The sequence below is a fragment of the Typopeltis vanoorti genome, chromosome 2 (assembly GCF_054136105.1).
Source record: "Typopeltis vanoorti isolate ZY-2024b chromosome 2, IOZ_Tvanoo_1.0, whole genome shotgun sequence".
Lineage (NCBI taxonomy): Eukaryota > Metazoa > Arthropoda > Arachnida > Uropygi > Thelyphonidae > Typopeltis > Typopeltis vanoorti.
This window is the reverse complement of record NC_143550.1, coordinates 74,762,537-74,780,942: the sequence shown is the minus strand read 5'-3', so window position 1 is coordinate 74,780,942 and position 18,406 is coordinate 74,762,537. Positions and strand designations below refer to the sequence as shown.

The 18,406-nt window shown below is 35.7% G+C and overlaps 1 protein-coding gene across 1 annotated transcript in view; it reads left to right on the top strand.

Moving 5' to 3' along the window:
- Positions 1-926: 926 nt before the first annotated feature.
- Tmhs (Tetraspan membrane protein in hair cell stereocilia) overlaps positions 927-18,406 on the top strand; it is an 87,586-nt gene continuing 70,106 nt past the window's right edge. The window contains exon 1 of the mRNA XM_090406054.1: positions 927-1,507. Coding sequence (XP_090262180.1) covers positions 1,096-1,507 — 412 coding nt within the window. The 5' untranslated portion in view covers positions 927-1,095. The remainder of the gene's footprint in view (positions 1,508-18,406) is intronic.

Below are 18,406 nucleotides of genomic sequence, written 5' to 3'. Positions count from 1 at the left end.
GTTGATAGGAAATGATTTATATAAATATATATATGGGAATGATTTATATATATATAAATATATATGGGAATGATTTATATATATATATATATATATATATATATATATATATATATATATATATATATATTATTTACCTAATAACACACCACTGGTTGTTATTACATAAGTTAACAAGCGCTTTATAATTGTTAACTTACAAAACATAATTCTGCAGATTGGCTTTAAAAATAAGAAATATGAAATTCAAGAGAGACAACGATTGCAACAAATTAGTGCACATTCTTGATATAAGAGGTGAGATAGGCAACGATGACCGTGAAGTCCAGTTCCTTCTGAATTCCATAACGATATTCATAATATTTTTGGCCTTTGTTATTACATTATGGCGGGGATGTGACCTCCCGCCATAATGTAATAACAGCATACATTTCCTAGGAAATGTGTTTTTACATTATGGAAAATACCAAGAATAGCGATCAGAACTTTACCATCTTTACTGCGAGTATTAGCTCACGCTAGTAATTGCCGATATTTTTATAGTTTACTATATTCGGCATGAAACTCTCTGATTCCAATCTTTGAGTTTCTTATTCGGTTTTAAAACAATGTGGGATTTAATTTAAATAATATTTTTGTTTTTAAATTCTAGTTTGTTTATTTATAAAACCCATTGTTAATTCAGATGACCGCAGCCTCATAAACTTAATAGTTGTCATACTACTTTTTTCACGAACATATTACTGTGGTGTTTATAAGTCGTTCGTTCATTGTGTCAAGTGTACCAGAAGGAGACACGTAACATCTGCCGCTTACATCGTACAGACTAAGGCAAGATGTTTCCTGTTTTGACCTCAGTTTTACGTTAAGGCCTACCCTGAGGTTAGTAAAACGCTTCACGGCCATTGGTTACCATCGGCGCAGGTAGGGCCTTGCCCCGTGCACATACTAAGAGAGGGTCAATCAAGCAGGTAGTCTGCCGTTAGGCTTAGAAATAGCTGCACCGTGTCACACTGCGCTTTCAATTGCGTTGCCATTTAAGATGTACACATAATAATGGCAAGCGTTTGTAACTAGGATCACCAACATAATAAGATGGATCCTAGATATGAATATTCATCTGATACTGGCCTTTATCATGCAAATTACTTAAGAAATTCAAAAGCAATTGGTGTACTTTGGGGAGTTTTCACAATTTGTTTTGCTATTATTAATGCAGTTGTATTTCTTCAGCCTCACTGGTTAGGGGACACTCCAACCAGCAAAGGAACGGGGTATTTTGGACTGTGGCAAGCTTGTCTTCTTGTTCAGGACGGTCAAGATGTCGTTTGTGAAGGTCGACTAGACGACTTTAGTACTATCCCGTCTCCAGCGTTTCGAGCAGCTACGGTGTTTGTAGGCTTGTCGGTTACAATAATCCTAATCTGCATATGTTCTATGTTGCTATTTTTTGTTTTTCATTCCTCTACAGTGTTTCACATCTGTGGCTGGATGCAAATTTCTTGCGGTAAGTCAAACACGTATTTTAATTTAAAGTTTTCTAAATGTTTGCTTATACTGTTTTTCATACATTAAGCTTTTTTAATTCTAAATACAATTCTGCTTCTAATTTTAAAAACAAGTATGCAAATGATGCAAGACGATCATAACAAGAAATGTATTATATTAGCATTCTGTTTATCAGCAACTGAATCTACAGCAGATTTGATTTCATCGTAATATACAATTTCGTATCGTTTTGTGTGATTTCGCTACTGAAATGAATCCTATTCATATCCAAACTGAGATTATTCAAAAATTTGCAGCTGAGACTGTAAATAGCAATTTCAGTGATTCCACTTATCCAGAGCCGAGATTTTACTTGAATTATTTCAAGGTGCATTGCCTCAGTTTTGTACATTGTTTGATTTTGTATCATTTTGAAATCAAATTATGAATGTTAAATTTAACTCATTTCCGTTCGATAGCAGCAAAGCTATTCTTGTATTATTTTGAAACGTTTTTTCTTCCTGCAAATGATTCATTTGAGGCCAAAATTACGTTGACTAGACAAATTGTTATAAAAGTTCTGAAATACAAAATGCGTTCAGCCAAAACAGAGCTAAGTTGTTATATGATCGATTGACAAAAACGAATCAACTGCTTACACATTTTGTGAAAACGGATTTTTAGGGGGGGGGGGGGGAAGTAGCATACAAAGGTAGCAATGTGTAAAGCTTAGATGAACAGCATTTGCACAATAAATCCAGTCTTTATTATTATTTTGATATTTCCGAGGATTTCAAATAAAACTAAATTTATTTCATTTTATCTGAATAACTAGCATTTGTCGACATTTCTTCCCTTAGAAACTACGATATAGTTTCTATTTTAATAAAGTTTCTATTAAGATAAAGAATTATTTTCACAAATAATTAGTATCATAGAATATTCATTTTTAACCCTTATTTACTGGAGGAAACGATGAATACGAATTAGTCCCATAATTTCTATCCATTTAATGCTCAACTGAATAATACTTAGTTAATGCTTAGGGTTCTGGAAACCCTAAACATTAGCTTTGTACTACTAGGAACGCTTTTTTTTTTTTTCTTTTTTTCTGTATATTTTACATGTAAAGATGCATTGTTTTCTTTCGGGAAGTAGAAAGAACCTGTACAATCATGTAGCATATTAATACATCATCTTGTAGAGGAACTAAACAATTGATTTCCGGTTCCTGAAGACAATAAACAATGATAATAAGCTGTTCTCATGACACTTATTTATAAATATACTTTTGTTACAGAAAATTCAGTTAAAATGCGATCTCATCTTTTAACTTTTTTTTTCTTTCTTCTTTTTGACGAAAATCTCAAAACATTATTGTACATTGTCACTTAAAAATGGAAAAGGTCGTTAAATTTTATTGCACTCAGTCTAGGACCTAGTAATCTAATCACAGTACTTGAGCAATAAACGGATAGAAATTATGGGACTTATTTATATTCGTTTCCTCCAGTAAATAATGGTTAAAAGTGAATATTCTATGGTACTAATTATTTGTAAAGTATATCTTAGTTTCTAATGAGAGAAATGTCGACAAATGCTAGTTATTCAAATAAAATGAACATCTGGAATCACTTCCATCCATTCCTCGATGCGTTCAGTATTTTTTTATTTATTTTATTTTCTGATATTCTTGGCTTTACACACTTGTTCACGGTTTCATTTGACTTCTCTCATTTCGTAAGAAATTGAAGAAGTTGCAACTTAGGTGTTTATAAACAAACGATTTGTGAGTATTGTATAGAATAAGGATATGCTACATAACTTGATGAGGTGGGAGGAAGAAGATAAAGAATTGCGTAATCGCTGAGCTGATATGATATTAAAAAAAAAAAAAAAGTCACAAAAATAGACCACGACGAGTGTGCTCACAATAATAAATAGTGTATTTGCCTTCCTGAAAAACCCGAACCGCAAGCTATTATTTCGAAAATCATCCAATTTTATTCGTGTTTTTAGGCAAAGCGAAAGGACGTTTTTTCCTCCTTGCAATATTTTGGTAATTTAACATTTATTTTAACACTGTAAATATTGTTTCCCCTTGATGACATGCTGTGGCAATGAAAGTATTGGTACCACAGTTCTGATTATTTTGTTCGGCAGCTACTATGTGATGTTGCGCATGCTCCTTTATTATGGGAGGAGACCTAAAGGAAGCCGGAGCAGTTTTTTCCCAAGAGTCCTGCTGACCCTGAGCATATAATAACAGAGAAAAATAATAATAATAACAATGAAATGGCAAAGACATTAAGAATTAAATATTGAAACTACATAATACAGATTCTTCATAATTGTATTTTCGAAAATGGCTGTTTCAGTATTATTATCGGAATCTCGTTTGAAGACTATTTTAATCTTCCCAAAAAGTTGCTTCAATTTTTAAATTCCTATTTAACAGTCTAATTATCGCAGCAACTTTTAACCGTATTTTATCAGATTTAAACTTTTAAAATTATTGTAGAGGAAAATGATGATCAGCTTGAGTAAATTTTATGCACAGAAATGGGGTTAAATGACACTGGTATCACTTGTTTATATATATATATATATATATATATATATACACACTAAATCTCAGTGCTTTATTCATTTGGCATATTGTGAAAAACCTTTTTGTTTTCTCAAACGTTGAAAACACTTCTGGTATGGATTGAGATAACAAGTATGTTGAGATTTCTATTAGCAATATGTCAGTATAATCGAAAAAAAAAAACAGCCAGTTTAAATTATAAAAAGTAATTATTTATTTATTTTGTTTGTTACTGTTATTGTTTCGGAGTATACAGATGGGTCAAATTCTGCAGTTATTTCTGTTTATTTTAAAAGAGAAGCTGAATGCGTTTTGTAGAAGGGAGCGGGTAAGGACAATTTTTTTACCCGCTGGAAATAATTCCATAAACCTTGGCTCCCCCCCCCCCCCCTTTACACACACACACACCTGCACTTATAAAGTGCACCTTCAGTTCACTCATGCATTTCTTCTACACTGCCATCGTCTGTTGACCAGGCTATTTAAGTTATACGTTGGAAACGTATAGCGGTGTAAATGGTACCGCGGTCTAGTTGTACAGTCGTGGATCTTCACCAAAATGCGGAAAAGAGTAATGAATATCTGCAGTTCATTTCACAGCCCAGTTTTTTTTTTTTTTGTTGTTGTTCTGTTTTTGTGAAAACAGAAGGAATTGCATTTCAGCATGCATTCAAACGTAACAGAGACAGAAAACGAATCTGGCAGAATAAGCTAAAAGATTATTGCCCTAAATGTAATAAAAAAAAAAAAAGGTTTCACTAGTTCTTGTTATCCCTGTAACCAGACCAGGAATCTGATCTGTACGAATGTTACATTTATGCGTAACTTTTGGAATGAACATACTGTATGCCTTTGAAAGACTTTTTTAAGACGTCATTGAATATTCAGTATGACATCTCTGATACTGAATATTCAATATAGATAAATTCCAATTCTACATAAAATTAATTAATTTTTGTTTTAAGTGTTTATCAGAACTTTCCAGAAACCCCCCCCCCCCCCCATATACGTGTGTGTGTGTGTGTATATATATATGTAGAAAGTATTTTACCTTGGGTATAATAAATGTTAAAGATACCAAGTTATTTTAAACCTGGTTTTACTCCATTTCCCAAGCAAGCAAACAGACAAACAAGTCAAGTTTACGCCTGCAAGTCTAGCTAACCCTGCGCGTAGTGGAAGACCAAGGCAACTCATGGTAAAAGTAGATTAAGCTCTAATCACTAATCTTAATATTTACCCTTAATGCAAAGCACATCTCCTGGAGGTGATGTATGATGCTTTGTATTAAAGGCAAGGGGCCACTACCCAGACCGGTTTCGACCTTATGAATAAGTAAAGCCGTCTCTAAAAATTCGGACGATCCCTAGGCCACTCAATCGTGGGCGAAAGACCGTCTATCTCAGCGTTGGCTCCACTCAGTGATGGCCTTCCACCCACACACTACCACCGAGCAGAACCGCTCATATTCCGAAGAAAAGCATTCACCGACAAAGCCCCTCACCGGAGAACACTTTCCCCAGAGACTCAAATTGCTCCCTTAAGGCAAAAACATTAAGAGAGCGAACTCATAATGGCCCTCACCAGTTTTAACCTTTTTTGAATGTAAAAGTGAAACGGGCTCTAAAAATAAGACGATCCCGAAAGATCGCACAACTCTGCGTTGTTCCACTCAATGACAGGCTCACCCCTTCACCGAGAAGAACTTCTCAGTATTGGCTCTACCCAGTGGTAGGCACACCACCAAGCCGAGCCATAATCTCAACGATGGCCCCACTCAGAGACAGGCAAAAACCTATCCCCAGGCAGAGCCCCCACCGGTTTCAACCTTTTCTGAGGTGTATTTAAGTAAAGACCTCTCTAAAAATTAGGACGATCCCTAGATCACTCCATAGTGGCCGAAAGACCGTCCAACTCAGCGTTGTTCCACAGGCTTACCCCGTCACCGAGAACTTCTCAGAGTTAGCTCTACCCAGTGGCAGGCTCACCCCCACCACCAGCCAGAGCCATAATCTCAGCAGTGGCCCTACTTAGAGACGGGCAAAAACCTTTCCCCAAGCAGAGCCTCTCAAAGCCAGCCCCCATCAGTTCCGACCTCTATCGAGGTTTCGTCAGTGGGAGCCAGGCTAGAAATAGCAAGATTTTAGTAATACAGCGCTTATAAATATTTTACCAGAACAAGTTACCATAAGGTGTTTTAACCTTATTAAATAAAAATCTCAGGAGGAGATATAAATGTAGAAAATATTTTACCTTGGGTATAATAAATGTTAAAGATACCAAGTTATTTTAAACCTGGTTTTACTCCATTTCCCAAGTAAGCAAACAGACAAACAAGTAAAGTTTGCGCTTGCAACACTTGCAGGCGCAAACTTTAGTAACTTGGTCTTTCACGTAGTGCAAGACCAAGAAATATTAAGATTAGTGATCATAGCTTATTCTACTTTTACCATGAGTTGCCTTGGTCTTGCACTACGTGCAGGGTCAGCTAGACTTGCAGGCGCAAACTTGACTTGTCTATTTGCTTACTTGGAAAATGGAGTAAAACCAGGTTTAAAATAGCTTGATATCTTTAACACACACACACACACATACATATATATATATATATATATATATATATATGTATGTGTGTATATATATATATAATTCGCTTTCCTTAATTCCTGCTCTCACACGGTACCTTATTCGATATGTTTGCAGTTGGACATTGGTAGTTGCAGCTCGTGTTTTAGCATTCTTAGCGGAAAACGAAGGATTTATGAATGCCAGTTCGGTGGAGCAGCGTCTATTGAGAAGTGTAGAGACAAGAATGAGATGGATCGTATTTTAGCCCGTGCTTGAAGTGAGTCGGTAAGAGAGAGGGGATCATTGATCGCCTGGACTATTTTTACTCTACATTCTAAGGTTGGGTGGATTTCAGGAAGGTGGGTGAAAAGTAACATCCTGAGCCCGAAAGGATATCACGTTTTTTTAGAAGCTGAGGAAGCAACTGATATGACTGTTTGCATGTGAGAAGAAACTACAGTCAGAAAAAAAAAAGTATGATCCTTTCTTTGGTTTGTCCAATGGTAAGGGAAGGTGAATTACTTAATATTTAATCCAGAAAAAAAAAAAAAATGCAGGCCTGTGCGTTGTGTTAGTACTGAAAGTGAACGGTTATCCTAACCCCCTCTGGAGAATGGAACGAAGGTGTTTGATTGTAAGGGTTATTGAATCTTGGGATGTTTGAGCACTTCGGGAATTGTCAAATAATTAAGTAGGAGGAACGGAGTGTACTATTTCGATCACCAGCAAAACTATGATTGGGGTTGTTAAGTGGAGGTTTCTGTAGTTTAGAAGTTCATAAGGCATATTCCGGTAATTGGACCACATTTTTTTATTAAGCTGAAAACACAATAAAGAAATAAAACCCGACAAGTTTCGTAAGTCGTTTGACTTACATCTTCAGGGGGTAAAAGGTAACTTAAAGTTTAAAACACAAAAAAGAGAAATTATTAAGAATAGTTCATACTATACAGTTGTAGCCGTCTGACTATTCATAAAATTAAAAATCAGAATGCAGATTCAAAGCAGTCTGAGTTTAAACAATGCTGGATGATGCTATTCTGTTGTTCACGTTCATAATGTCCGAGGTCTGACTGAGGTATATATATTTTTTTCACTTCCACCGGCCGCAATGTACTCTGGCAGAAAACAAACATGTCTTACATAGAAAAAAAAATTGTTACATAAGGAAATTTTAAAGAAGCTGCAAACATGCTTAAAATTCCAACACAATGCAATAAAAATCAAGGCTTAATTCTACACCAACTTTAGTCAGCTTTTATAAAAAATATACCTCAGTCGGCCTTCTGATATTATGAACGTGAACAACAACGTGGCATCATCCAGCATTATTTAAACTCAGCACTGCTTTGAATCTGCATTCTGATTTTTAATTTTATGAATAGTCAGACGGCTACAACTGTATAATATGAAATATTCTTAATAATTTCTCTTTTTTGTGTTTTAAACTTTAAGTTACCTTTTACGCTTGAAGATGTAAGTCAAACGACTTACGAAAACTTGTCGGGTTTTATTTCTTTATTGTGTTTTTAGCTTAATTAAAAAATGTGGTCCAATTACCGGAATATGCCATATGATTGGTGTTATTGGTCAGTCAAAAAACTTCATTCATATACTGTATATGAAAAAGAGGGCAAGACACTGAACAGAGACTTGCCGCACTCCTGCATTGGGGATGCGTCCAAAGATAGAAAGTCCTTCGACATCGATGCACAGTGGCAGTGTGTAGATGCAAAAAAAAAAAAAAAAAAAAAGTTTCCAAGAGGAATCTCTGGCATTATCGTCTGCAGACTCACCTTTCTTTCAAAAAATCCTTAATTTTTTTAGGCAGTGTTGTCGAAATCGTACATGATTCCTTTCTGAAAATTAATAAAACGACAGGTGTTATTTATGAAGCCTAAAGGTAACTCCATTGCTTGCGTATCTCGAGCAGTGAAATTCCTCTCGTCACTTGCACAGAGAAAAATGTACTTTGATCTTCATGTTCACTGGTAGTAAATGTTTTCTAATTTTAACAAGAATTAAAATTGCTTGACAGTTTTTTCTCAAAGTCTTGAATATTAAGGCTCATCTGTTCTCGAGTTGTTTAATGCCGATGGACAGACAGATGCAACGAAGGTAATAGATGCTGTTCACTTACGAACGTTCCTAAAAAAAGAATCGCTAATTTACTTGCGGTCAACTGAATTGCATTGTAGGCGTTGTTACAAAATTAGCCCTTAACTTGTGTAAATGTGCTAATATATATATATATATATATATATATATATATATATATATATATATATATATATATATATATATATATATATATATATATATATATATATAGCGCGTTAAAAGCGATCGTACACTCAATTCTTAAAAGTTTCTTGTTGCCATGGAAACATGCGGCGCTTGGGGATTTTCTGAGATTTTCACTTGGTAGTTGGCTAGAGTAGTCCGCGCAGTTAGCCTAGTTAGTGGCTTTGCGCTTCGCAACCATATGCCTGGGGAAGGAGTGTTCCAGGTTCGATTCCCGTCGAAGACGTTGAGAATCTTCCTCAGGCATAGCCAACTTAGCCGGTCTTGGGCAGTAGGGTTTTTCCACCAGTTTTATCTGGCGTTTTTCATCCCGCAAACTGGCACCGTGAACATACGCTTCTACAGTCAAGAATAATACCCCCCCCCCCCCCAGCGGCAGACTAGGCGACAGTCGGTTGGGAGTGGTACTAACAGGTAGTCGCATCTAAGTAACACGTTATAATAACGTGTAGTGAAAGTTGGCTAGAGTAGTTAAAAAAAAAAAAAAAAAAATTACAGGAAACACTATTCGTGCTTAGAGAAGTGGGAATAGATGTATAATTAATTAATTTAAAAATAATATTAAAAAAAATATGTAAACAATTATAACAGCAATCACTTTCCAAACTTAGAAATAGGCATACATGCTGTTAATTGCTTATATTTTTTAAATTATTATTTTAAAAATAATTATGCATCTATTCCCACTTCTCTGAACTCTAATAGTGTTTTCTCCTATCGGACAGATGCGACCAAGACACGTGATATGTATAATATCACGTGCCTTGGAATCACTTGGCGCATATATTCTTGTATTCAGAACGAATCATTCTTGTATTCAGAATTTAAATGCTGATGCCAATTTTCCTGCTTTCTTCCTGAAAGAATCTCGTGACATATTGAGCGAAATATATAGGAGTAATAAATCATATTTAGTTTTTATCTTACATGTGCGAAACCGTTATTCCAAAAAAAAAAAAAAAAAAAAAAAGTATGTCTAACGCATCATCATCATGCATATTAAGGATTTAGGCCTAGCGTGGCCTTTTCCGGCCTTTGAAGTCATCGTTGTCTAACGCGCATGTCTCTATTAAACAACTAGTTATTACAGTATTATTATCTACGATGTTAGAGGATGTACTTAAATGTATTATTATTTTAATCATTCAGTTGATGTTAAATAGATTAAATAGAGGTCCTATTGACGCAATAAAATAATGGAAAAGTGTTAAATTAGAAGCTACGAGTTTTGGCTAGGTTGGTTGGTGGCAATTAAGGCAATTATGTTACTGCGTGTGTTTTCCTGCTGATTTGTTTTGTAGGATGAAAAACATCCATATTTTCAGGATGGTAACTCTGCCACCCCTATATGAATCTGACTAACTCCCGAGTAGCTACAGACAAGCGTATCTTGAAAATACCAACGGGAACGGAGACGTCGCACATCCTCTTATTTCGATAGCCTATTTGGTTTATAAAAGCATCTTTTGAGAAAGTTTGTACATCTTTTTGAGTTTCTTAAGACACGATAAACAAAAGGTGGTTAAGTCATGAATGAAAATGAGATTTTTTAAAATCTTTTTAAATCATATTTTCATTCATGTGTTAGTTGGTTTCAATCGTGACTTTTCCATTATTTCTCCGACTCGTCATAAACAAAATATCCAGACATAACCAACATTCAGACAGCTAAAGCATATCAAGACATTTCCTGGACAATCTTCCATATCAAAGAATATGAATGAAAGATGCCAAGAAATTATATTTTTGGTTTAATCCTTTATCCAAGTGTAAGTAAACAATGTTTGCGAGTGAAATAGCTTCACGATTGGGCTACTTGTATATACTCGTAGAGGCTAACGACTTCACATCAGTTGCCTTAGTATTCCATAATACAAATAACACACCTTTCAGATGTGTATAATGCAATGCATTATGGAAGCCACTACTCAGAGACCGGTTTCGGTCCGAGTAGTGGCATTCATTTATTTTAACTTAAAAAAATTGATTTATTGAGGTATGTTAAAGTGAGGAATTCCTCTCCAAAAATTAGTGACCCAAAGGGATCATTACTAAACTCATCTCATCAGTAGGAGCCAGACCTATAAGAGATATCATTGTTCGCAGAACATTGCTGGTTTGATGGGTGAAGCACTAATGCTTTTCATATTCCCCTTTGTGTGTAAGGGAGATTCTTTGAGTGGAGTGTTATTGAGGTCTAGGCTTGCCCTGTGAGCGCATTGAGATTAGCTGCATTCAGCTGAACGTAAGATTTATTTGGGTCTTTTATATTTGTAGTATTCCGCTTCATTGTAGTCCGAAGCTTGTTTGATCAGGGGGGTTTGGATGATTATTGCCTTGATGAAGAACTTTTCTGCTAGATCGTGGAGAAGGGAGGAAATATAAGGAATGTTGACTTCTCTGTGAATCTGAGAGTTTCTTATGAACTATGGGGCATCCAGAATCGTCCTCAGGCATTTGCTCTGTATCCTCTGCAGTTTTTGAATATTTGTATTCTAGGTATGGCTCCAAGCAGGAGATGCGTAAGTGATGACTGGGCGTATTATCATCTTATATATAAGTAGTTTGTTATGTACATCCAGCTTGCTTCTGCTGTTGATCATGGGGTAGAGTTGCGCGATTGCTTTAGACGTCTTCGAACCTATGTGTTTTATGTGATTGGTGAATTCAAGTTTTTTGTCAAACAGCACGCCTAAATATTTAACTTCAGTCTGCCATGGAATCTTGACTCCTAATAGGTGTATGTCCTTCTTGCTCTGGACCTTCTTTTTGGAAACATTATAGCTGAGCTTTTTAGGGGATTTAACTTGAATCCTTCAGTCCATCAGCCACTTTTCTAGTATGTGAATACTACTTTGGAGTCTATTGATTGACATCAGGGGCTGAGTGATCTTGCTACTAGAGCGGTGTCATCTGCATACAGTGCAGTGATGGTTGTACTAGGGTTTTGGGTGATGTCAGCTATGTAAATCGAAAATAAAGGGGGGGGGGGGGAGAGAGCCCTGAGGCACACCAGCCAGGATTTTGCGTCTAGTTGATGCAATTTCATTTATTTTGATTTGCATAAATCTGTCTTTGAGGTATGCATCTATTATTTTTATTAGCTTAATTGGTTGAATTCTATGAGTTTATAAAGCAGGCCTTGATGCCTTTGCAACATCTGTGAAGACTGCAAATGCATGGAGGTTCCAACTTTAGCCTTTTGTGATTTGCTCAATCAGTCTATTCTTGTTGAGAGGCTTATACGCTGGTTAAACATGATAACTAATAATTAAGGAATTGACAGCGTACACTAGAAATATAAATTAAATAAACTTTAATATAGACTTTCCGATATTTCGGCAAACTTCACGTTGCCATCTTCTTGGGAACTTATTACAAAGACAAGTGCACACAAGTACTACATAACAGCAAATGAGAACCGAAGCTAGGATGCTAACGTTTTCCTAAAGTCCTGATGGTGCCTCCTAGCGGGTTATATTGGTAGTTTTTGGGCTGAAGTTCTTCTGATAAATGTTTCCCAAATTTGGGGCAGTCTCATGCATCCAAATTTGTTGGGGTTTGGCATGTTCCTAAGGGCTGAGGCTGATTCCATGAATAGTCTTTCATATTTGAACTTGCTACGGTGTATTACTGTGGCTTTCTTCCATCTTATTCTGTGGCGGGTATCCAGAGCGTGGTCTGCAAGTCCAGAGTGGCTGTACTGCTGAAATCGGATGTAATCCTTGTGTTCTGAGATTCTGATATTTGCTGTCCTGCCTGTTTGGCCAAAGTAGGACAATTTACAGCTGCCAGGGACCTGGTATACACCAGGTAGGTCTAGGGGAAGTGGTTGGTCTTTAGTGTAGCGGATAAAGGATGCCAAGTTTCTATGTGGTCTGTAACAAGTGGTCAAGTCATGTTTTTTTAAGATTTTGTTGATTTTTTCCGAGGTGCCTCGGATGTAGGGAATGATGATGGATTTAGAGTAATCTTTTTTGTGAAGGGGAGGAGATGGTGGGTTGTGGATAACGGGGTTAAGTATTTTTTGGATTTTTTTTTTGGGGGGGGGGTAGCCATTGGTTGAGAAAGTGTCACGGATGTGATTTAGTTCAGTGGTTAGGGCTTGATCATTTTTGCCCTGTTGAATAGTGTCTTAATAACTCCATATTGTTGTGAGGGGGGTGATGGGATTGTTGGTGAATGTATCTGCCTGTATGGGTGGGTTTTCTATAAACTGAGAAAACCAAGGTTCCATCAGGTTGACGGGTGACTAGTGTGTCTAGGAAGGGGAGGTTATTGTTTTCCTCTTTTTCCAGGGTGAACTTGATTCTAGGGTGTTGGTTGTTTAAGTGTGTTAGGAAGGAGAGGAGTGAATCCGGGCCATGTGGCCAAATAGCAAAAACATCATCAACGTAGCGAAGCCATATGGTAGGTTTTTGTGGGGCTGAGTTTAAGGCATTCTCTTCAAAAGTCTCCATAAAGAAATTGGCCAAGGGTGGGGAAAGTGGTGAACCCATGGCTGTCCCCTCTATCTGTTTGTAGAATTTTCCCTGCCAAACGAAATAGCCTGAGTTCATTGTAAACTGAAATAGGGCTGAGATATCGGGAGGAAATTTAGCTTGGATTAGCTCTAAGGTTTCTTTGAGGGGGACATTCGTGAATAGAGAGGAGACGTCAAAACTGACCATTATGTCATTATGTTGGAGGGTAAGGTTTTCTATACTGGCTTTGAAGTGGGGTGAGCTTTTTATGTGTGATGGTGTGTTGCCAGTATAGCATGAGAGCGCTTTGGCTAAATGCTTGGCTAGTTTGTAAGTGGGGGAATCAATGCCATCCACTATGGGACGTAATGGCACATTTTCTTTATGTATTTTTGGGAGCCCATATATGCGGGGGGGGGTCTTGAGTTATAGGGTTTCAGTCTATTGGTAATCTCCCAAAGTTTCCCAAATTTGGGAAACATTTATCAGAAGAACTTCAGCCCAAAGGCCAAGAACTAGGGGGCACCATCAGGACTTTAGGAAAACGTTAGCTTCCTAGCTTCGGTTCTCATTTGCTGTTATGTAGTACTTGGTTGCACGTGTCTTTGTATTAAGTTCCCAAGAAGATGGCAACGTGACGTTTGCCGAAATATCGGAAAGTATATATTAAAGTTTATTTAATTTATATTTCTAGTGTACGCTGTCAATTCCTTAATCATTAGTTATCAATCAGTCATGTATATGATATACGGTATTATGGTCTTTACAGAATGCAGAATTCATGTATTTAGCCATATAGAAGTAGTAAATAGCTATCACAACTTGCCATTAAAATACACTGGATTAGAGATAGTGGTTGAAAGTTTTTCCACTTGGTAATACTATAAATTAAAGATGCCAAGAAATGGTATTCTTATTTTAATCCTTTATCCAAGTGTAAGCAAAGAGTGTTCGCGCATGACGTATCTTCACGACTGGGCTACAGAACTTCTATTGTATATAGAGGCTAATGACTTCACATCAATTGCTTTAACATCAACCTCTGTTTATAATCCAGAGTATTTCAATCATAAGGCGTGATACCTTTGACTATTTGTACATGGGCAATATGACTTCTGCATTGCTTCAACCTTGTTATCATTTTTGCGTCTGGCTCCCATTTATGAGACCTCAATAAAGGTCGAAACCGGTCTGGATAGTGACCCTTCCCATAATGCATTGCATTATATATACATCTAAAAGGATGAGCGATTTGCATTATGGGATACTAAGGCAATTGATGTAAAGTCTTTAGCCTCTATATAAAAGTTAGCCCAGTCGTGAAGATACTTCACGCACAAAATTTGTTTGCTTACACTTGGATAAAGGATTAAACCAAGAAAATATAATTTCTTGGCATCTTTAATGTATAGCATATGTATAACCAAATGAAAAACTTTCAATATAAAAAATAATTGATTTTTTTAATTTCATATTAACTAGGCCAATTCTTCCTCTAGTGCAGTTCTTTCATTTTCAAGGAATCTTGCACGAGGGAAGACTTGAAATATTCCCATGAAGGTTTTAGATGAAGTTATTCTTATAGTCTATGAATCACAATATTGTCCACACTCAGGGCCGGCCATCTGGGGGGTACAGTAGGTACAATGCACCCGGACCACACGATCGAGTGGGCACAGTCGGTACACATTTGCAGAAACGTATTTATTATTATGATTTTTTTTTCTAATTTTGCTTATAACTAAAGGGATTTCATCGACAGGATTTTAGGGCCTCCGGTAATAATAATATCTCTGTGTTTCTCTATTATATTAGGATTTTTGCTTAACCCTTTTGATGCGTTTATGCAGCGTATAAAAAGTAACAAACACGATTTCATTTTTACCTTAAAATGCCTGATTCATCATTAGTTTTTTCCTAATCTGTTACACATTTATATCATTTGGCTCGTTATCGAAACCGTTGAAAAAATATTTATATTCTTTTATATGGTTAGTCTAGAGCAGGGGTGGACAAACCATTAACATGCCCGCCAAACGTGGCACGCCAATGATTTTTTTTTTTTTCCGGCACGCAACCCAGGGCTCATCTTAAAAAATAATTAAATAAAAAAATACATTTCAAACATCTTCGCTGACACATATTTTAACTTAATATAATACAATTTTATTAAGTACAGCTATACCACATAAAAATGCAATAATTAATTAAACTCTACCAACTGTTTCATAATAATAAGTAATAAGAAAATTAGAAACAAACATCCTATTTCCAAGCCATCAGTATATCTCCGCGATATACTGATGTACAAGTTTTGTCCAGTTCAGTTGTTGCATTATTCGTCAGGCATCCAGACGTGGCGGGACTCCTTTATCATCATTTGATATATCTTTTCATGTTTCGTAAAGAATGTATCCGTTTTCTAAAGTGCATTTGGATTTGGATTTTATTAAATCGTAAGTCATTAAAATATGGATTGGAAGTATTTATTGTCAATTAATATGTTTAACTTATTAGTTATAAAAGCAAATTTCCTTTACATTGATTTTCGGAAACTAAAGTTTTCAGTTTTTTTCGTAAAATCCCCGCATATATTGCAATTGCTATTTCTTGCTTAAAGTGCAGTTTCCTTGTGTGCATCCTACCCAAATAGCACCATCTGTTTTCCAATTATATCAAGCAAAAATTAGCTGTAATTTACAAGACTTGAGATACTTAATGAACAATCCTTCACGAATGACTAATGAACAGACAGCTATGGTACTAGGCCAGTAAAGATATGTGCATATATGATTGGTGCGGTATTAACAAAAGATCGCGCGAGTCAAAGATAAAAGTCAGCAGACAATTTTTGAATTGAAATGCTAATTCTCTTCAACCAAATTCAATATCTGAAAGTGCCATAACAATATTCACTACATATTTCCTAGCTTTAACGCGTTTACGAATTTTAACACTTTCTGTTGATTTTTATTGTTGCTCTGCATTTGAGCTGGAAGGACAGATTCCCACACATCTAGTTTTTAGTGTTTGCCAATGCAGCATATGGTTTTGCTTGTGGCTAAATAGCATAGTTTTTGGGGGAAGGGACATGCGATTCATTAGTTAGTGCCTTTATCCCAATTATCTCTAATTGCACTATTTGTTGAGAAATATATTATACAGACTGCAAATGTTTGTACCTTATTCAATGATACAATAAAACGACCTGCTTTTACTTGCGTCTGCAGACGTATTGGCTAGTATGGAAGGCGCGTGGTTTGCCACGGGAAGCGAGTCACTACTGCCATAAGGTGAACCTGATTACACTTTTTTTTTTTTTTTTTTTTCTGTGCGAGGTTACGCGAAACTTTTCAATTTCTTTTTTTTCGCAAAGTAAAATCAGGGGTGCGAGTTATACGCGAGGACCAGTTATATTCCAGTAAATACGGTAAGTTTTTTTTAAAGCTATGTGAAATGTATTATCAATATTCAGAATTATGAAGTGTTGTCTGCACGTGATTAGATCTCAACTACGTTAATTTCAACTTAGTTAACAGTGATAGATAAGGGTGAAACTGATGTACTGAATGAGTGTTTCTAAAATTTTGTAATATTGTAAAAACTATGTACATATTTAACTTTTTGTTAATTCATGGGATAAAAATATTTAATATTATTTACTTATTTGGCAGGCAAAGCTTAACCCATAATGTCCATGCCAAGAAAGTAACTCTCTGGAATCTTTTCTGCTGATTTCCTTTTTCTCAAAAAAGGAAATCAGCAGAAAAGCAAAATCTCAAAAAGTCACAAGTAGATTTGTTTTCATGGCTACAAAATAAATCTGACAACGAAATTGCTACGACTTCAGCAGTTGCGATTCGAACTTCAACTGAAGAAGAAAACTCCAAACCAGCTACACAACATTTTCAGCGAAAATGTAGAAACTGTGGGATTCGTCGAAAAAGACGCGTCTGATTATACAAACATTTTAGGTACAGCAAATAACGAAGAAAACAATAATAACGATGGTGATCAAGTGAATATAAATGATCCAGGTTTGTGGCCAAATATTATAACTAATAAATTTAGATTATTTTGTGTTAAAACCGGACCTAAACAACATCATCAAGACGCATTCGTTAAGAATGTTGAAGGTAGATCATTTTCTACATCGTACTATTTAAAAAAATTGCCAAATGGTGAAACTCAGCTTCGCAGCTGGTTAGTTTACTCAAAAGCTCAAGCGTCAGTATTTTGCTTTGGTTGTGTATTATTTTCCAAAAGAAGAGGAAAAGATCAATCAACACAATTTATATATGGTTTTAATAAATGGAGAAAACTGTCATCTGTAATTCGAGATCACGAGCTTTCTGTTGGTTACTTTAATTCTTTTATTACTTGGGAAGAATTACTAAAAAGGTTTAATTTATGTTCGAGTGTTGACAGAACAAATCAAATTAATATAAATAAAGAAACGGAACGTCTAAAATTACTATTCCAAAGAATTGTAGATGTAATTTTATTTTTAGCAAATAATAATCTGTCATTTCGAGGATCCCATGAAACAATAGGAACGCCGAATAATGGAAATTTTTTAAGTTTAATGGAATTATTAAGTAAATATGATCCTGTGCTAATGGATCATGTAAACAGAATTAAAAATATGAAAAAAAGAATTGTGCATCATTTGGCGCATAGATTTCGAGAGGAAATTATTGCTACATTAGGTAATGAAGTCCTTAATAAAATTAAAGACGATATAAAAGCATCCATATATTACAGTATCCAAATAGATTGTACTCATATTTCTCACAAGGAACAAACTTCAATAATTATTAGATATGTAAATTCTGTAGACAAAAAATTAATTATAAGTGAGTCGTTTATAGGATTTATTGAAGTAACTGATGTGACTGGTGAAGGACTAGCAAATTCGCTTTTAAAAAGAATAGGTGAGCTTGATTTAGATGTTATGAATTGTAGAGGGCAAGCATACGATAACGGTAGCAAT